This window comes from Kickxella alabastrina, assembly GCF_025024165.1.
Source record: "Kickxella alabastrina strain RSA 675 chromosome Unknown BX661scaffold_5, whole genome shotgun sequence".
NCBI classification, from domain to species: domain Eukaryota; kingdom Fungi; phylum Kickxellomycota; class Kickxellomycetes; order Kickxellales; family Kickxellaceae; genus Kickxella; species Kickxella alabastrina.
In genome coordinates this window covers 271,943-288,584 of record NW_026251476.1, presented here as the reverse complement: position 1 = coordinate 288,584, position 16,642 = coordinate 271,943, and the positions used below count along the sequence as shown (strand labels likewise).

Below are 16,642 nucleotides of genomic sequence, written 5' to 3'. Positions count from 1 at the left end.
TTCCTTCACTTTTACTCCCTTTGACAAAAGGGCTCAGTTCTGGATGAAGACCATGCTGCTGAGCTGTTACAAACTGCCCAAGTGGCTGTCAGATGCCAATAAACTTGAAACAGAGCAAATACAGCCAAACACAACATGACAGCGAATATGAAAAGCACAAACACAAAACAGGAGAACAAATAGTATTGGGAAAGGATTGCCGAAAAATAAGTGACATATCAGCCAGCTGGTTTGGAAGTTACTCTGAATATAAACGGGACCCCGATCAACGTTTCCGCGCCGAACTTCAAAGCCAGGACAATTAAGAGGGTGCCAAAGGTGGTGTTTAAAGAGAGCAACATACGTGAAGACACTCCATATTACCTCGAGACACACTTTGTAAGAGCCAGAGCCAGTCATAAAATAAAAGAGCAAATGGGGCAACCTGTGTGAGGAAAAATAAGAGAAAAGAAAAGAATAAAGGGTGGCCGGGGATATGTCACCCCTTTTTTGAATAACCACTTTTCCATCTTTGTCATTTGGCAACAAAAATTGTATTTCTCTCTTCCCGTGTGGGTCCGGTACATAAAAAACAGGTCAGGAATGTATGTTTATTCGCATTGTTGTATTGGTGTGTTATGTGGTAATGGCGCCGAAAGGATGCATTCTTTTGCCTATTTTATTTTGCAAAGAATATGAGAATATTTCAGCCACCAGATAACTAAAAGTACATATGGAAAATAGGGAACGGGCACCACAAATAACCGCAACACAAAAGGCGGATTTATATTGTAAATGCAAACGCAGCGCACAAAATACAATGAACATGACAAATAAAAAGTGCACTATATCCATTTACCAGCTTCACTAATTTTGGCTATAAAAGACAACAAATAGAACCCGATTTTCTGGTATGACAGCAAAGTCATTATATTGCCAATCATTTTTGGTGCGCATATTTTACTAATATAAGCATCCCCTTTTTCCCCTTCAAACAAAAAACTTTAAATGGCATTGTTATCAACAAAATTTTATTTGTTAACAATGCATGTATCTGAGACAAGGTAAATAAATAGACAAAGACTGCATATGCATGCACCTGTAGTTTTGTTTTTCTGTCATCGGTAGCCATTTCTGAATTTTGAAACAGAACGCATGTTTTGCTTGCCAAATTAAGAATGCGCCAAAGTGGACGCATCAAATTATTTTTAAGCCTTATATTTTTGCCAACGACAATACAGCCGATACATTAAAACAATAATTCGAAGTATTGCTTATCTTTAATACCAAACAACTTTATTAAAAATATCCAACATGTCTCACAACGATAACTAAAAAATATGTCAGGTGTATTGAACTGGGTCTATTGTGCACAATACAAATAAAAGAAAAAGAAAGTGTGAATTCGGATAACCAATTGTTAAATAATTTTGCACATCTTTTATTTTTCACTGTTCCGGTGTAGCTGCATGACAGTTAGAATAAAATCACAAATGGCTTTGTCATTCATTCAATCAATCGATTATAATTTTTATATCAAAAACACTTTGTTTCTACACAGACACTGGGAGCACAGTAAAAATAAAGTTTTTTTTAACAAAATTAGGCTCACATGTTTACCCAGAAACCATAAAAAAAAGCCATACATACTACCATCTCTTACAAAAAGTATACAATAAAACGTACGTATACAATTACAATTTATATTAGTTTTCACATTTTATACAAAATATAGAACAATTGTTTAATAATATTGAATCCAACTGCGAGCTCGTGTGTGATAGTTAAAAAACGTGCGCGCACTATCATCAATTTTTTTATCTAGCCGGGCTCTAACCGCTGTTAAAAAATTATATACTTTTTAAATCAAGGGTAAACTAAACTATTTAAAATTTTTGTTAAATACCAACAATATTACCAAGTGTAATATAATCAATGTCAGCAAAATTTTATACTTTAGAGTTTTACAAGTTTAAAAATAAATACATTTTCCATTAACACTATTTGAAAATCCCTGGTAAAACGGTATATACTTTTTTGGGGGGTTTGATTGTGCAAAAATGGCTTGGTTTAAAATTAATTTGATGAGCAACATTATTATAATTTTTTCAGCCATGTGGATAAGCACACAAAAAACTTGGTGCATATTGTAGAAAATAAAAATGTGAAAATGTATTGTTTAATATTTTTGGCCAGCTTTGCCATTACAAGTGCTTCAATGGAATAGTAAGAAGCCGCACAACATTTAGAAAATTGCGCAGCCGAATATTACATTGGCCTCGCTATATATTGGTAACTACACGCCTTTGCACTGGTATTCACAGCAATCCTTCACATCAATATTTTTTGCTTGTTACTCACACTCGTCTTTTAACTTTTACTCATTCGATCTTTCATTTCCTATTTAGCATGAGCACTCTGCCCAACGGCCACCAACTGCCCCTTATTGTTGTTGAGGAAATCGTTCGATATTGTTTGGATATGCACATGGCCACTAACCACAGAGGTGATGATGCCAGCAGTGCTGAGGACCCTAGCACCCTTGAAAGCAACGACGACGATTCCAGCAGCAACAGCAACAGTGAATTCAGTGACGTCAGCAGCTCCGACAATGCCGATGACATGGCAAGTGCGATCCCCCTTCTTGCCTTCGATGACTGGAATTCGGTGTTCCAATCAAAGATGTGCAAGCAAATCATGCTTTTGTTTGCGCGCAGTCAACCCATGGTCTACCACTTCCCCAATTAGCCTCGCTCCTTTGGAGTCCTCGAGTTCTCTGCCAGTCTCCCGGTCGACACAATGAGAATATCCGTGGAGCAGTGGGCATTGACAAACTCAGATTCAGCCAGGCGAGCGCGCTGCCATCAAATAGCAGTGTTATTTTTGGAGAAGCACATATGCTCCAATTGCACATCGACAATCCTGTTCCTGATTTGGGCGCTAGGCATGCTGGCAACATGGACATTGCTAACGTGGCTGGGTTCATGGCGAGGGTCAAGGAGATGGTGCTAGCGATTCAGCGGATCGATATTTGGTGGTGCAATGCCACCTACAAGCAGCCAGGTCAGGGGATTGCTGGCCTTTTGAGCGACACTACGATGGTTTTTGTCCGTGGAGTTGACCAGATTTCTTTCAGGGAGTATGACTGGATCGTAGATACAACGGTTATTGCTCCTGATGATTTTACGCAGCTTACTCACTTACACGCACAAATATGGACACACATAGGTCACAGACTGCATCCAGCGCAACGCGGCGATGCTCAAATCTCTTTCGCTTTATGGTCTTCCAACGACGGATACAATTGCGCTGCTGCACGACAGCCAGAACAATCCTGTCGTTCACGAAACACTCGAGTCTGTCACGTTTGCAGGGGTATACCATATTGGAACTTCTGATCAGGTGGAAGCAGTAGCAGTAGTAGAAAATGCAGTAGAGGAATCCCGTACTGATACCACAGTTCACTTCCCCCATCTCAAATCGACCAAGCTCAGCGGCGAGCATCCCTTCTATGATAACGTCTTGTTCGGAGGAAACAGTGACACCATCAAAACCCTCGTTGTCAGCGTTTACATCACGTCTCTCATTGTGGCGAGGGATTACAGGATTTTTGAAAATGGCCCTCTGACTTGCCTACGTTTGCTTGACCTGTGTTATTTTGATCTGAGAGGCGTGGCCGTGCTAAATCTGCTGTGGAATTTCGAACAATTTGCTCAACAGTTCGTCCAGGCAGCCGGATCGTCAACGCTGTCTGCCGCCTCAAATTTCACGCAAATGTATTCTGCAAGGAACTGACCCAACAAATTGATACAGGAAACATCATCAGCGGTCTGTGGGTGCTCAGGGTGCCTGGTATGTCCCTGAGTCTACAAAACATCGTCGATATTCTAAAGCGCGCGCTCCATCTTTGCAAGCTGGTTTGCGCCATTATTGATACCACACCAACTGTTGCCAACATGGCCGGTGACGAGCTGGTAAAGCACATGGTGGATCTTAGAGGCGCTCTCAGTGTGTATTTTAAGTTCCTCAAAATACTCGACACTGCCTACGCGCTGGAAGAGCCAATGCTGAAGGGCATTGCGCTGCTTGCGATTGCTTGCACCGCCCTGTTCTTCATTGACGGCAGCCCGGATTGTGCAGCTCAGAACAAGCAAGCACTGGAGGGCATTGCCGCAAGTGAGCTTTACAAAAGCCATGCTGACCGCATCAACGAAATAAAGTTCGAATAGTATGACAGTTTGGCAATATTTCTTCTCTATTTAACGACTTCAATTTAATAATTAATTTTCAACGTGAATTTTATTTTATATCTTAGCAAGAAAGCGATCTACCTTGTTTATTTTGTACAGAATATTTCTAGGCGCGGTTTATGTGGCAGCGCTGGGAACCGCCATCATGTGCTGCGGGCTGTCTGCGTTAGAAAAGTAGTCGGTAACCCTACTGCTGTTGTCAGAAGCACAGCGCGCAAGATCTCTATGACGCATTTGCTGCTGCTGCCGCCGGCCACGGTCATTGCGGTGTGATATATGAGAGGAGATATCCGCGGTATGTGGTGCAATAAGATTCGCATCTGCATCTGTAGATATACCTGGTGGAACGGTCTCATCAGGGCTGCTATTGTCATTGCTGCTGCTGCCGCCGCGGCTTGATTTGCTATCTTTGGAGTTGGATCTGGCACTGTTTTTATCGTGATTTAATGTGGAGCCAGACTCAAGGGAATCACCCGTCGTGCCATTGCTGCCGCCGTCATGGTTATCTCTGTCCAAATTGTTGCTATTCAGATGTGCAGACGGAGAGACCGATGCGCGAATATCCTCCAACAGCGACTGGGCCAGAGCCGATGCTGGGGCCAGCAAGGCGATCGACGGATCAACACGGCGCAGGTTCGCATAAATCTTCATGTTGACATCAGGCACGTCAATTTCGGCCAACTCGCGGAAAAGCCTCTGACTCTGAGCCAGCACAAACGTCGAGTCCCGCTTGCCGTGAATCAGCAGCACGCTGTGCGCAAATAGCTCCGAGGGAATAAACGCACTGCAGCGGCGCAGGCGGCGCACGATGGCCGCCGGCGACCAGGCGTCTTCGCGCTCGCGGCTTCCGCCGAATGCCTTTGCCGTTGCCGACAGGTTCTCAATGCACCGCTCGGTCTCGTACCTGCGCTGGCTAGCAATGTCAAAGACGCCTGAGACTAGGATCAAGCCGGCGACAGGTCGCGGGACACGCCTGATTTTGCGCAGCCAGCGGCGGAGGCACTGGTCAGAGGCACGAGACGAGAGTAGTTGGGCGTCTGGAGACATGCGGTCAGCCTGTGCATACCAAGTCTTCAGGGGGACTATCAAGCTGTACATCGTGCACAGGTGTGCTCCGGCGCCGTAGCCCATGAGGTGCACGCGCCTGGGATCCCCGCCAAAGTTGACCGCATTTTCAAAGACCCATTGTACAGTCAGGTGGAAGTCGCACAGAATGTCTTCAAGGCTGGCATCCACACCGCCGACGCGGGGCAGCACAACAAACATGCCATCGCCGCACAGTGTCTGCGCCATTGGCCGGTACATGCGAGCGCGCTTGGTCTTGGACCAGCGGTATCCGGGGAAAATAATCAGAATTGGGAAACGCTCCTTTTCGGAAGATGCTGCTGAAGCGCCCTGCTGCTGCTGTTGTGTTGCTATGGGCACAAAAAGATCCAGCCGATGTTTCGCCTGCGGCCCATACTTGATATCGCGCACCGCCGTGTCCTGAGGCCGCGACGACCGAGAGAGCTTCGCCACCATGTAAGAAAATATAATAGCTATAGTCGGGCCGCCCAACCCATCAAGCATTCCCGACCACAGCGCCCGGCTGCACTTGTACACCCGCCTGGGGTGTAATGGGAGCACGCGTAGTAAATTGGTGCTTGCGCGCGGGTCGTGAGTCCACGTATACAGCCAGACAATTGTATACACCGCGACTGTGAGTGGTAGCGCGAATGGCAACAGCAGCAGCGTGGCTCCGGCCATCGTCACATACGACATCAGGCTGCGCCAGCTCCGGGGTTGCTTTCCCATTTATCGATATGAATAGTGCTGTGCTGTGCTGTGAATGTGTGAGTGTGAGCGTATAAGTATATGAATGTGTGAGTGAGTGTAGAAATAAACAAAATACGAATTATAATAAAGAGTGAGCTGAGGAGTATTCGTAGAAAATAAGGGGTCTGGGGAATACTAAACGTTCTATTTTGTTTCTTTTGGGTGGAGGGTTAATTGGTTGGTTGGTGCGTGTACGCCCTGCCGCCAGTCTGTGGAATTTAAATTCACACAAACAACGTAAAAAATAAAAGAAAAAGTATTCAAGCCTGCAATGCGCCAAAACAATTGCTGAGGGCCGCTGGTATGAGGCTTCAAAATATATTTGCGAATAAAAGGACAGTAAAACAAATGAAAGAGTAAAAAAAGTACAAAAATAGGAAGTCAAAGAGCGAGAAAAGTACAAGAAAGAAAAGGTAAAAGAAAAAGAATGCAGAGCTGGATGTCAATAATGTTCATTGCCTTTTTTGTTTGCTTGTTTGTTTGTCAGCTTAATTAACTTCCGTGTATTTTTACGTTGCACATTGCTTGCTCAAGCGCAGGCTTGACTTTGAGTGCAGAGAATGAAAGTTGTTATTTATTTTCGCAGACAAATCTTCAATATGGCAGTAAGCCATTGGCTCCGGTGACAGGTGCTATCACATGTGATCGAGTCATGGCAAGCCACCTTATGCGACCAGCTCTGGCTATAAAGCAGCTCGCTGACGCCAAAAGGGCAACTGAAAAATATAGGCAAATATTTTTTGGTTTAACTCGCGCCAATTTGCCTATAAGCTGGCACTTACGTCTAAATTGCAAAGTGCATTGCCCAATGCTGCGCAGTTGCAAAATCAGATGACACGTGTTAATAGCAGCGCACAGGTCAATTAATTAAGGTGTTGACTAACTCCGAGCACCACTTCTTTTATTTTATTTTTATTTTTGCTCACAGCGCCCTTCCAAAAAAGTGCTCATTTGGGCGCGTGCACGCTCTCAGATATTGCCGCGCGCGGCCTCAACAGAACAAAAAGTCGATTTTCCAAACATCGGTTACATCTTGTTTTAACTGGACAAATTGGGCATGATAAAAAATCAGTTTTGGAGTAGCTCTACGGTCCTGCGTAACACGACGGTTTTGATTATGATGACTGTTTTTTTTAATAAATATGCTAACATGAATAAACAATTAAGCGATCTTTTAAACTTGCGCCCACGAGGACAAGGAACTCTTCCACATTCGTACTTGCGTGCAGGGAAGTAAAAGTGGTGATGGGACACGATTGCGGGTATTTGGACTGCGACTGATGTGTACTCAGGCTTTTCATCTTTTTTTCCCACGCACCTTGTGTGGGAAAAAAAATTATACAAAATTTAGAAACTGTTCACTTCAAGAAGCAAAATAAAAGACACGAATGACATGACGAAGTTCATATTTGGTTGTTTTCGGGGAGCGAGCAGCCTCATAGTACAGGGGCGCAGCGCTTGGGCTTTTTTCCCAAGCTCACATCGTCTTCGCAACCAACAAGCCACCCACTCGTCATCTTTTTTTTGCACCGGACATATGACTGAAAAGCAGTGCTACTGGCTCGCAAAGTCCTCCATTCAAATCCATTCATGCAACTGGGTTTACGCGCCCAGGGGGAAAAAACGCATAAAAGGAAGCGCCCACGACCGCTTTTCAGCTTCAATTTTTGGGTTCTGTAAAACATTTTCAGCTGAACCATTAACTTTATAATCAAATTCACAATTCTCTCACGTTTTTTACATAGCAAGAATATCAAAGCAACAACAATGCTATCATCGTTGCTCACAAGCAGCAAACCAGGCCTTAAAATGCGCGGCGGCGCTGCCACATCGTTTGCGCGAGCATACCTAACCACAAAGGCCGCTTCTTCATCGTTGTCTTCGTCGTGGTCGGCATCTGGTGCGTTGCGCAAGCCAATGGTGCTCGGCATCCGGCGCGAGGACAAGAACCGCTGGGAGCGGCGTGTTGCCCTGACACCAGCGCACGTCAAAAAGCTAATCAAGGAAACCGGCGCGCGCATCCTCGTCCAGCCATCGAACACGCGCATCTTCAACAACGCGTCGTTTGAAAAGGCAGGAGCCACAATCGAGGAGGACTTGGCCAAGGCTGACGCCATCCTAGGAATCAAGGAGGTGCCTATCGCGAAGCTGATTCCTGAAAAAACATACGTCATTTTTTCTCACACGCACAAGGGCCAGTCGTACAACATGCCCAGCTTGCGCGCCTTTCTCGATAACAAAATCCGCCTGATCGACTATGAGCTCATGCTTGATCCTCGCACGGACAAGCGTCTGGTTTTGTTTGGTAGGTATGCGGGGTATGCGGGGATGATCGATGGTCTGCACGGTCTGGGCCAGAGGCTACTTGCTCTGGGGTACAACTCGCCGTTCATCCACATGGGCCAGGCGCACGTCTACCCGAACCTTGAGTGCGTCAACACTAAGCTCCGCCACGTCGGCAACATTATTGCAGACCAGGGACTACCCGAGGCATTTGCCCCGATGATCTTTACGTTTACGGGCTCAGGCAACGTCGCGCAGGGCGCACGCGCAATTTTCGACAAGCTGCCCCATGAAAACATCACTGTGGACGATTTGCCGCTGATCTTCAAGGACCGCTATAACGAGCGGTACAAGAACCGCCTTCTGGCCCTGCAGGTCAACGCTGAGGACTATCTCGAGCGCATTGGCGGCGGCAAGTACAGCAGGGAGGAGTACCGCCAGCATCCCGAGCGCTACCGCTCGGTTTTCGCCCAGAAGATTGCACCGTATACGACCATGCTAGTCAACGGCATTTACTGGGAGTCAAAGTACCCGCGCTTGATGTCCACTGCCGATCTGGCCGCCATTCAGGGCCAGCGCGAGCTGAAAAACCGCATGCTGGCTATTGCTGACATTAGCTGCGACATTGGCGGAAGTCTCGAGTTCATGAGCCACGCGTCGACCATTGACTCGCCTTTCTTCTACGTCGATGCCAGGGATGGGTTGGTCGAGCATAAGGATGTCGAAAAGCCCGGCGTCCAGATCAATTCCATCGACAATCTGCCGACCGAGCTCCCATTTGAAGCCAGCCAGCACTTTGGCGACTCGCTGTATCCATTTGCAAAGGCATTGGTAAGTTGACGCGCAATCAATTCAAAGATGAATTTGTTATTTTGCCTTTGATTCTGAATGATGTATTTTTTTTAGCGCTGTGCACTGATTTTTTTGTTTATTGTTGTTTGCGCTTTGCTTTTTCTTTTTGCTATTTTGAATTTGTAGGCCACTGGCGAGTTGGACCATCCGGTGCTTAGCCGCGCTATCATCTGCCAGGACGGCTCGCTCACCAAGCAGCATGAGCACTTGAAGAAGTCTTTGACTAATTCGCAGGGCATCCGGGTTGTTGACAACCGCAGAAAGAGCGTGCTGCTGGCCGGATCAGGCATGGTCAGCCAGCCACTGGTCGACTACTTGGCCAGTACCAAGGACACAGACATCACAATTGGTATGGACAAGCAGTAAGCCAAAGGAACACCACATTTCCATTATTTTACATTGTGACAACGCATAGAAACATACATTTCATATTGCATTCGACTACATGCATCTCTTCGCAGTTGGTCCTATTATCGTCATCACCATCATTTTTGCCCATCTTTTCATATCTGTTCAAAACTCAAATATCTGTATTAGAAAATATATAAATGTATTTTATGTACATATTCAAAACCATTTGCTGAGAATGTAGCGAGCAATGACCTGGACGAGGCCAGGCGTCTCGCCCACCAGTTTCCCAACACCCAAGCGGCGCGACTGGACGTGATGGACGCAGTGAGTCTCGACAAGCTCATCAAAGAAAGCGATGTGGTGGTCAGCCTTGTGCCAGCACACTTGCACCCACAAATTGCCAGTGCGGCTATCCGTCGACAGAAGCACATGGTGACTGCCAGCTACCTGTCGCCCGAGATGCAAAGGCTCGATGCTTCGGCCAAAGACGCTTCTGTGACTATCATAAACGAGATTGGGCTGGACCCCGGAATCGATCATTGCAGCGCAATGAAGATAATAGACGAGGAGCATGCGCGCGGAGGCAAAATCAAGTCGTTCATTTCATGGTGCGGCGGTCTCACAGCTCCAGAGAACAGCGACAATCAACTCGGCTACAAGTTTTCGTGGTCGCCGCGCGGCGTACTGACTGCCGGGTTGAACAGCGCCAAGTACAAAATAAATGGACAGTTACGGCAGATACCCGCGGGCAAGCTGTTCGCGCACAAATTTGGCAACGTCCCGCTGTATCCTGGATTTGCCTTTGAGGGATTGGCCAATCGCGACAGTCTGCAGTATGCTGACATTTACGGGTTGGATCTTAACAACATGGACACCATGTTCCGAGGCACCCTGCGGTACAGCGGCTATTCCGATATCCTTGACTGTCTGCTAAGACTTGGCTTTTTGAGCCTAGAGCCAGGGACCGCGGTCGATGCCGCTTCGGCAGCCACGTTTTTGCAACAGATTTTGGGAGTTCGCAGCGGAGCTTCTGCCGAGACCGTTGCCCAAAGGCTGTCCGAAAGGCTAGGTGTTCAGCCTTCCAGCCCGCTGATCGGTCGCCTGATGCTGGCATTTGAAGAGTTTGGCATGCTCAGCTTTACCTCCACCGCAACTTCTGCCAGCAGATTGATTGCGCCCACTGTGTTGGATGCGATGGCCAAGGTGCTGCAGAATTCGCTCAAGTTCAGAGCCAACGAGCGAGATCTTGTGTGCATGTCGCACGAGTTTGGCGTTGAGAGCGCCGACGGCAAATCATACGATGTCCGGTGCTCATCGCTCACAGTGTACGGCGACGCAAAGACCGGAGAGACTGCCATGGCCCGCACGGTGGGAATTCCGGCAGCCATTGCCACGCGGCTGCTGCTCAAGGGTGCAGTCAAGTCTCGTGGCGTCATCAGGCCGACAATCCCGGAAGTGTACGAACCGCTCATCGAGGAGCTCGAGCTAAGGGGTGTCGTTTTTAATGAGAGCTCGAAATCAGGCGTGCACAATTCGCTGCAGCGCAGGATGTCGTGGGCTTAGAGTAACCATTTCAGCGGTTACAAAAAACATAACCACATTAAACGTCGTTTTTTCATTTTTCTTTGAATTTGCAAACAGCAGGAATAAAGTAAAATACTAAAAATATTAAAATTTGAAGCAGTTATTTCTCCGGTCTGCGTCAACAAATTTAGTTAAATTCTATCGGTCATTATTTATTGATACTAAAAGCGTAAAACCAATGCAAATATCAATGGGTGACCTGAAGCGACTGCTGCTGGACCAGCATGTGGTATGTGCCCTTCTGCGCCAGGAGCTCGTCGTGGGTGCCGCGCTCAACAATGCGACCGCTCTTGAACACGATGATCATGTCGCAGTCCTGGATGGTGCTCAGACGATGGGCGACGGTCAGCGTGGTGCGCTCCTTGGCGGCCTTGTCAAGAACCTTCTGCACGATCTTCTCGCTGCGAGAGTCCAGCGCGGCTGTGGCCTCGTCGAGCAGCAGAAGCTTGGGCTTGCGAATAAGGGCACGAGCAATGGCCACGCGCTGCTTCTGGCCGCCGGACAGCTGGCCGCCCTTCTGGCCGACGATGGTATTGAATCCATCGGGCTGGTTCTGGACGAAATTGTAGATGTTGGCCTCCTTGGCCGCCTCCTCAATCTCCAGCTGCGTGGCGCCGGGCTTTCCATACGCAATATTCTCGCCGATCGTGTAGTTGAACAGGATGGGCTCCTGGCCGACGATCGCCATGTTATTGCGCAGAGCCATGATGTCCCAGTCGCGCACGCCCAGTCCCTCGACAGAGACCTTGCCGGAGATGGCGTCATACAGGCGCTGTGCCAGTAGGATCGATGTCGACTTGCCTGAGCCCGAGGCGCCGACCAGCGCGATGCTCTTACCGGCAATGGCCTCGAACGAAATGCCCTTGAGGATCTTGGTGTCGGGGCGAATCGGGTACGAGAACTTTATGTTATCAAAGGAGACGTTGCCCTCGAATGACTCAACCTGGCTGCCAGTGCTGTCAATGCCATTGATGGCGCTCTCGCGGTCAAGCGTCTCAAAGATACCGCGCGACGCAACGCCAGCCTTGGAAAGAATAGGTATAACCTGTGCGAGCGTACCGATAGCCATCGAGGCAAACATTGTGGCCATCAAACTGTACATCAGATCCATAACCTCGGTCCAGCCATTGATGACAAAGCGGCAGCCGGCGAAGAACACCAGCGAGTTGATGAACATGTTGCACGCCTGGGAAAAACCAAAACCAAAAGAGCCGTAGAGCGAGCTGCGAATGCTGTCCTTGTGCGGAGCGTCGTTCATCTCGTCGAATACGCGAATAAAGGTCTCCTCGCGGCGCAGGGTCGCGACCGTCTTGATGTTGCGGATGGTTTCGGCGGCAGACTGGCCAGATTTCTCGTAGGATGCGCGCAGGCGCATGGAAGAGCCCCAGGTCGCTTGCGCCTGCCAGTACTGAGCGTACGACTGGATCGGCCAGCATCCGAGCATTAGAAGAGCAATGCGCCACTCGTAGACAAAGGCAATAGCAGAGGCGCAGATAATAGTCGCGACCGTGCTGTTGAGCGTGCTGATAAACGTGCCGACAAACTTGTTAAACTCTTCGGCGTCCGTGGCCAGGCGCGAAGTCAGTGCGCCGGTTCCGTTCTTGTCGTCGTCAAAAAAGCCGGACTCAAATGTCATGAGCTTGACAAACAGGTCGTGGCGCACCTGGCGTGTGGTGTTCTCGCCGGCAACATGGTACAGACCAATACGACCAAACATGGCGAGACAGCCAACGACTGAGAAGACGAGGAACAGGTTGGCAAACAGATTGGTATCGCGCTTGACCACTTCCATGTCTGGTTCCGACAGGGCCACCAGCGCGCGCGAAAAGACCAGAGCAAAGCAGGGCATCACAGCACCGTCAAAGAGAGCAAGGATGGCGCCGGGGATGGCGACCTTCATTGCACCCTTGTACTTCCAGGTCAGGCGCAGCAGCAGGTACATGTCACTCGAGTTTGCCACGGTCCGGGTCTTCTTGCCGCTCGCAGCAGCAGCAGTGTCGGCCGACTCGCGCTTCATGCTCTCAATAGTCTGGCGAGTAGTCGATCTTCTCATTTCCAGTGCCTGCTCCTTGAGCTCCTTGGCAATCAGCTCGTCCAGGTCACCCTCCTCATTCACATCAGCCTCGCTGGCAATGCTGGATTTTTCTTCGTCGTCACCGTCAGTCATGGTACGCACACCCTGGCGCATCTCCTGAGCGCGCACCATAGCAGCGTATTCACCGCTAAGCGTCACAAGCTCGTCGTGGGTTCCGTTCTCAGAGACAACACCCTCGCGGACAACGTAAATCTGGTCGCAATTGCGGATAGTGCTCAAGCGATGGGCAATTGAAATGGTCGTGCGGTTGGCCGACAGTTTGTCCAGGGCGTCCTGCACCAGGCGCTCCGAAGCAGTGTCCAGCGCTGAGGTGGCCTCGTCGAGCAGCAAAACATCGGGGTTGCGGACAATCGCGCGAGCAATAGCAATGCGCTGTTTCTGGCCGCCAGACAGCAGGGCACCGCCCTCGCCAACAAGCGTGTTGTAGCCGTCGGGCAGCTGGCTGATAAACGGGTGCGCGTTGGCGGCCTTGGCAGCCTCAATGACCTCTTCGTCCGTGGGTGGGTTGTTCTCCGGATCGACAGCTCCCCACTTGATGTTCTGCATGATGCTGGTTGCAAAAAGTACGGGCTCCTGGGTGACAATGCCGATGCGGTGGCGCAACTTTCCAATGTTGTACTCCTTGATGTTGACGCCGTCGATGATCACGTCGCCCTGCGCGGGGTCGTAGAAGCGCTCGATCAGCCCAATGGTCGTCGACTTGCCGCAGCCGGACTCTCCGACGAGTGCAACCTTCTGACCGGGGCGAATCTCCAAGTTGAAGCCCTTGAGGATGGGAACGTTGGGGCGGCTTGGGTAGCTGAAGTGGATATTGCGGAACGAAATATCGCCGCGGATCTTATCAACCTTCTTGCCGGTCTCAGTGTCCAGCGGGTTGATGGGCGACTGGCGGTCAATAATGGCATACACCCTGTAGGCGCTGCCTCGGGCAGTCGAAATTGAAGAGAAGTTGGGTGCGGCGCCGGAAAGCATGAACCCACCGACGAGCAGCGTCAGAATAACATTGAGCACCTGGTCCGGAGAGTACTCGCCCTGGCGCAGTCGCCACGACCCAAAGTTGAATCCAACGCAGTACATGGCAAAGATGAAAAACTGGATGGCGCCGATACAACCGCCCAGAACAAAGCCGGTCTTGCGGCCATACATGTACGAGTCCTGGATCATCGCGTCGTAGCGCGCAATCTCGCGCTTCTGGCCGTTGAACGCCATGACGGTGCGGATGCCTGACAGGACCTCGTCGGCGATGGCGCCAGACGCAGCGGTCTTGTCCTGTCCGTTGATGATCAGCTTGTTGATTTCCTTTCCGAGGATTGCACCAGCGCCGACGATGAACGGCATGACGGTCAGGCAAATAAAAGTCAGCTTCCAGCCCTTGACAAACGCGATAATGAAAGAAACAAGGAACCCGACGACGTTCATGAACACAAATCCGACCTTCTCGCCCAGCCCATCCTGGACCAGGTTGACGTCGTTGGTGATGCGGGTGGTCAGCTCGCCGGTTTTCACCGTGTCGAACCATCCGATATCCTGGCGCAGAATGGACTTGTAGTACAGCTTGCGAATGCGCAGACCCTGGTTCTCGGCGGCAATAGCCCAGCACGCGTTGACGAAAAAGGAGAGGATCCACATGACAATACCGAGAATCAAGAAGATCAGGCAAAAATGACGCGACCGGTTGTCCAAGTAGTTGTTGGCTTCAACGAGCTTGTCATCGATCTTTAGGAGCTGAAATTTGAGGATGACGCCCATGAGCGAGCTGAAAATAATGATCATAATCGGAGTGACAACACCTGCGGCGCACGAAAAGCAAATGCCAGCAAAGGTCAGCAGTCTGTCTGTTTTGTCGGCGAAGCGGAACAGCTGCAGAAGACCAACAGCCTCATCCTTTGCGGGCTTGGCCTCCTTCACCTCAACCTCCTCGGCGACGACAATCTCGGATTTGTCGAGCTGGTCAAGCAGGGCGAGCTCGTCACTGGCGCCACTTCTACTCTTTTCGCTGATGGCTGATGACCTGTCGGTCGCGGACGAATTGCGACGCGATTGTCCGTGCGGAGTTGGGGCATCCGCCACGGGGCGTTTATTTTCGGACATTTCACGCTAAGGGTCCAAATAAAGTAAAAAAGAGGGGCGGAAAAACGAGTAGTAAGACTGCTTCGTAGTAATAAAAGAAAATAGAGGGAAAAGGGAGTAAATATACCAGAGACGTGCGGTTTAGCTGGAGTGCCAGGTCCTGCCAATGTCTCAGATATGTAAAAGTATAGGAGTGGAGTGAAATAGGGCAAAATTAACGAACAGGGTTAATGGCGAAATAAAAGATATAGGAAAAAGGGTAAGCAAAAGAACGCCACAGCTCGAGCGGCGACGAGTGGTTTTATTTAAGATACCAAATTTTTTCACCACATAAAGTTCTAGGTTCACAACACTCAATTATGTGCTACAGTCGCTTCCAACCTGCCTCTAGCGTAAACAAAGCGTTGAAGGGACAGGTTCAAGGTGGCCAGGACTTTTGCGTTTACAGCTTGCATCAAAGTATGTGAGCGAGTTGGGCAAATTTTCTTATTTGTTTATGCAAATCGCCTTGCTTTGCCGTCCAATGACACCTTTCCAACTCTTGCTCTCCCTCCCACATATGAAATCGCGGTCCCTCATCAAAAAGGCTGGGCTGTTCCTGCAAAAATAATTAAAAAATAATTTAGCGGTTTGGATTGCAGCGATTGCCCTGAGCCAATAAATGTGTCGGAAAAGACTCGGAATCAAATATAAGAGCTAAATTAAAGGTTCCTGTTTCTTGATGTGTCTACCACAGCTGGCTAGATAGGCAGATCAAAAAATAAAATTGTCGCGCTATCCATCCCTTTGTGGAAAAATTGATATCGTTTGAGATTGCCACACTGTTAAACGTGGTTTCTATTTTGTTTGCTGAAAAAAGGTCACACGTGCAGAACGCTTCTGGATTGGGGATAGAATGCGACGAAGGAAGCATAGCTTTTTCTTTTGCCTTGTTTACTTTTAAAGCCCTAGTGTCTTTTCTTTGTTTTTATACTATTCGGAATAACGGTCGGCGAAAAGTTTAAAATGCACCCGAATCGCTTCTACAGTTAGCAAAGCCTGATTGATGTCTTTTTTAGTCCTGTCCGTATCAACGTTCTATTGTGGAGATTCCATGCGGATCCCAACCTCATCAACATGCTTGTTATTTACGTTATCGTTAGTATGCAAATAATGTGGCAATTGTTAAACGACAATAGAATGGGCGTTACTTTATCCATTTCCAAATAATAAAATATTGTTTATAATTTTGACACATAATTTTCTCCCATGTATGAAGTGCGGGAAACTGTCAGAAGTAGCAAACTTTTGGATTTAATCGTGTAATTTCATGGATTTAACATTAAATATTATCACGCGCCCCACGTGGATCTTCCCCGTAAGA

At 48.6% G+C, this 16,642-nt stretch overlaps 4 protein-coding genes across 4 annotated transcripts; 1 reads left to right on the top strand and 3 right to left on the bottom strand.

Annotated features, from left to right (window-relative positions):
- Positions 1-3,702: 3,702 nt before the first annotated feature.
- On the bottom strand, positions 3,703-4,193 carry BX661DRAFT_178894 (uncharacterized protein). The gene has a single exon (XM_051535040.1). It carries the CDS (start codon positions 4,173-4,175, stop codon positions 3,867-3,869), a length of 309 nt encoding a protein of 102 aa, XP_051393361.1. The 5' UTR covers positions 4,176-4,193; the 3' UTR covers positions 3,703-3,866.
- Positions 4,194-4,346: 153 nt separating this feature from the next.
- On the bottom strand, positions 4,347-5,975 carry BX661DRAFT_169499 (Alpha/Beta hydrolase protein; the record flags this gene model as incomplete). Its single annotated transcript, XM_051533526.1, has 1 exon — positions 4,347-5,975. The coding sequence occupies one exon, from the start codon at positions 5,973-5,975 to the stop codon at positions 4,347-4,349; it is 1,629 nt and encodes a 542-aa protein (XP_051393360.1).
- A 1,465-nt stretch (positions 5,976-7,440) lies between these two features.
- On the top strand, positions 7,441-11,321 carry BX661DRAFT_178891 (mitochondrial alpha-aminoadipic semialdehyde synthase). Its single transcript, XM_051535039.1, has 3 exons — positions 7,441-9,158; positions 9,306-9,528; positions 9,772-11,321. Exons 1-3 carry the CDS (start codon positions 7,812-7,814, stop codon positions 11,091-11,093), a joined length of 2,892 nt encoding a protein of 963 aa, XP_051393359.1. The 5' UTR covers positions 7,441-7,811; the 3' UTR covers positions 11,094-11,321.
- Positions 11,241-14,891, bottom strand: BX661DRAFT_178889 (multidrug resistance protein 1-like protein). The gene has a single exon (XM_051535038.1). The coding sequence runs from the start codon at positions 14,836-14,838 to the stop codon at positions 11,302-11,304; it is 3,537 nt and encodes a 1,178-aa protein (XP_051393358.1). The 5' UTR covers positions 14,839-14,891; the 3' UTR covers positions 11,241-11,301.
- Between the last annotated feature and the right edge of the window lie 1,751 nt (positions 14,892-16,642).

Bases quoted from the DNA above. Each gene is read 5' to 3' on its own strand.
- BX661DRAFT_178894 (XM_051535040.1), bottom strand. From the start codon at position 4,175: ATGGCTTTTGTAAAGCTCACTTGCGGCAATGCCCTCCAGTGCTTGCTT.
- BX661DRAFT_178891 (XM_051535039.1), top strand. From the start codon at position 7,812: ATGCTATCATCGTTGCTCACAAGCAGCAAACCAGGCCTTAAAATGCGC. The intron at 9,159-9,305 runs GTAAGTTGACGC...TTGAATTTGTAG, and splicing joins ATCCATTTGCAAAGGCATTG to GCCACTGGCGAGTTGGACCA. The intron at 9,529-9,771 runs GTATGGACAAGC...CTGAGAATGTAG, and splicing joins GGACACAGACATCACAATTG to CGAGCAATGACCTGGACGAG.
- BX661DRAFT_178889 (XM_051535038.1), bottom strand. From the start codon at position 14,838: ATGTGGATCCTCTCCTTTTTCGTCAACGCGTGCTGGGCTATTGCCGCC.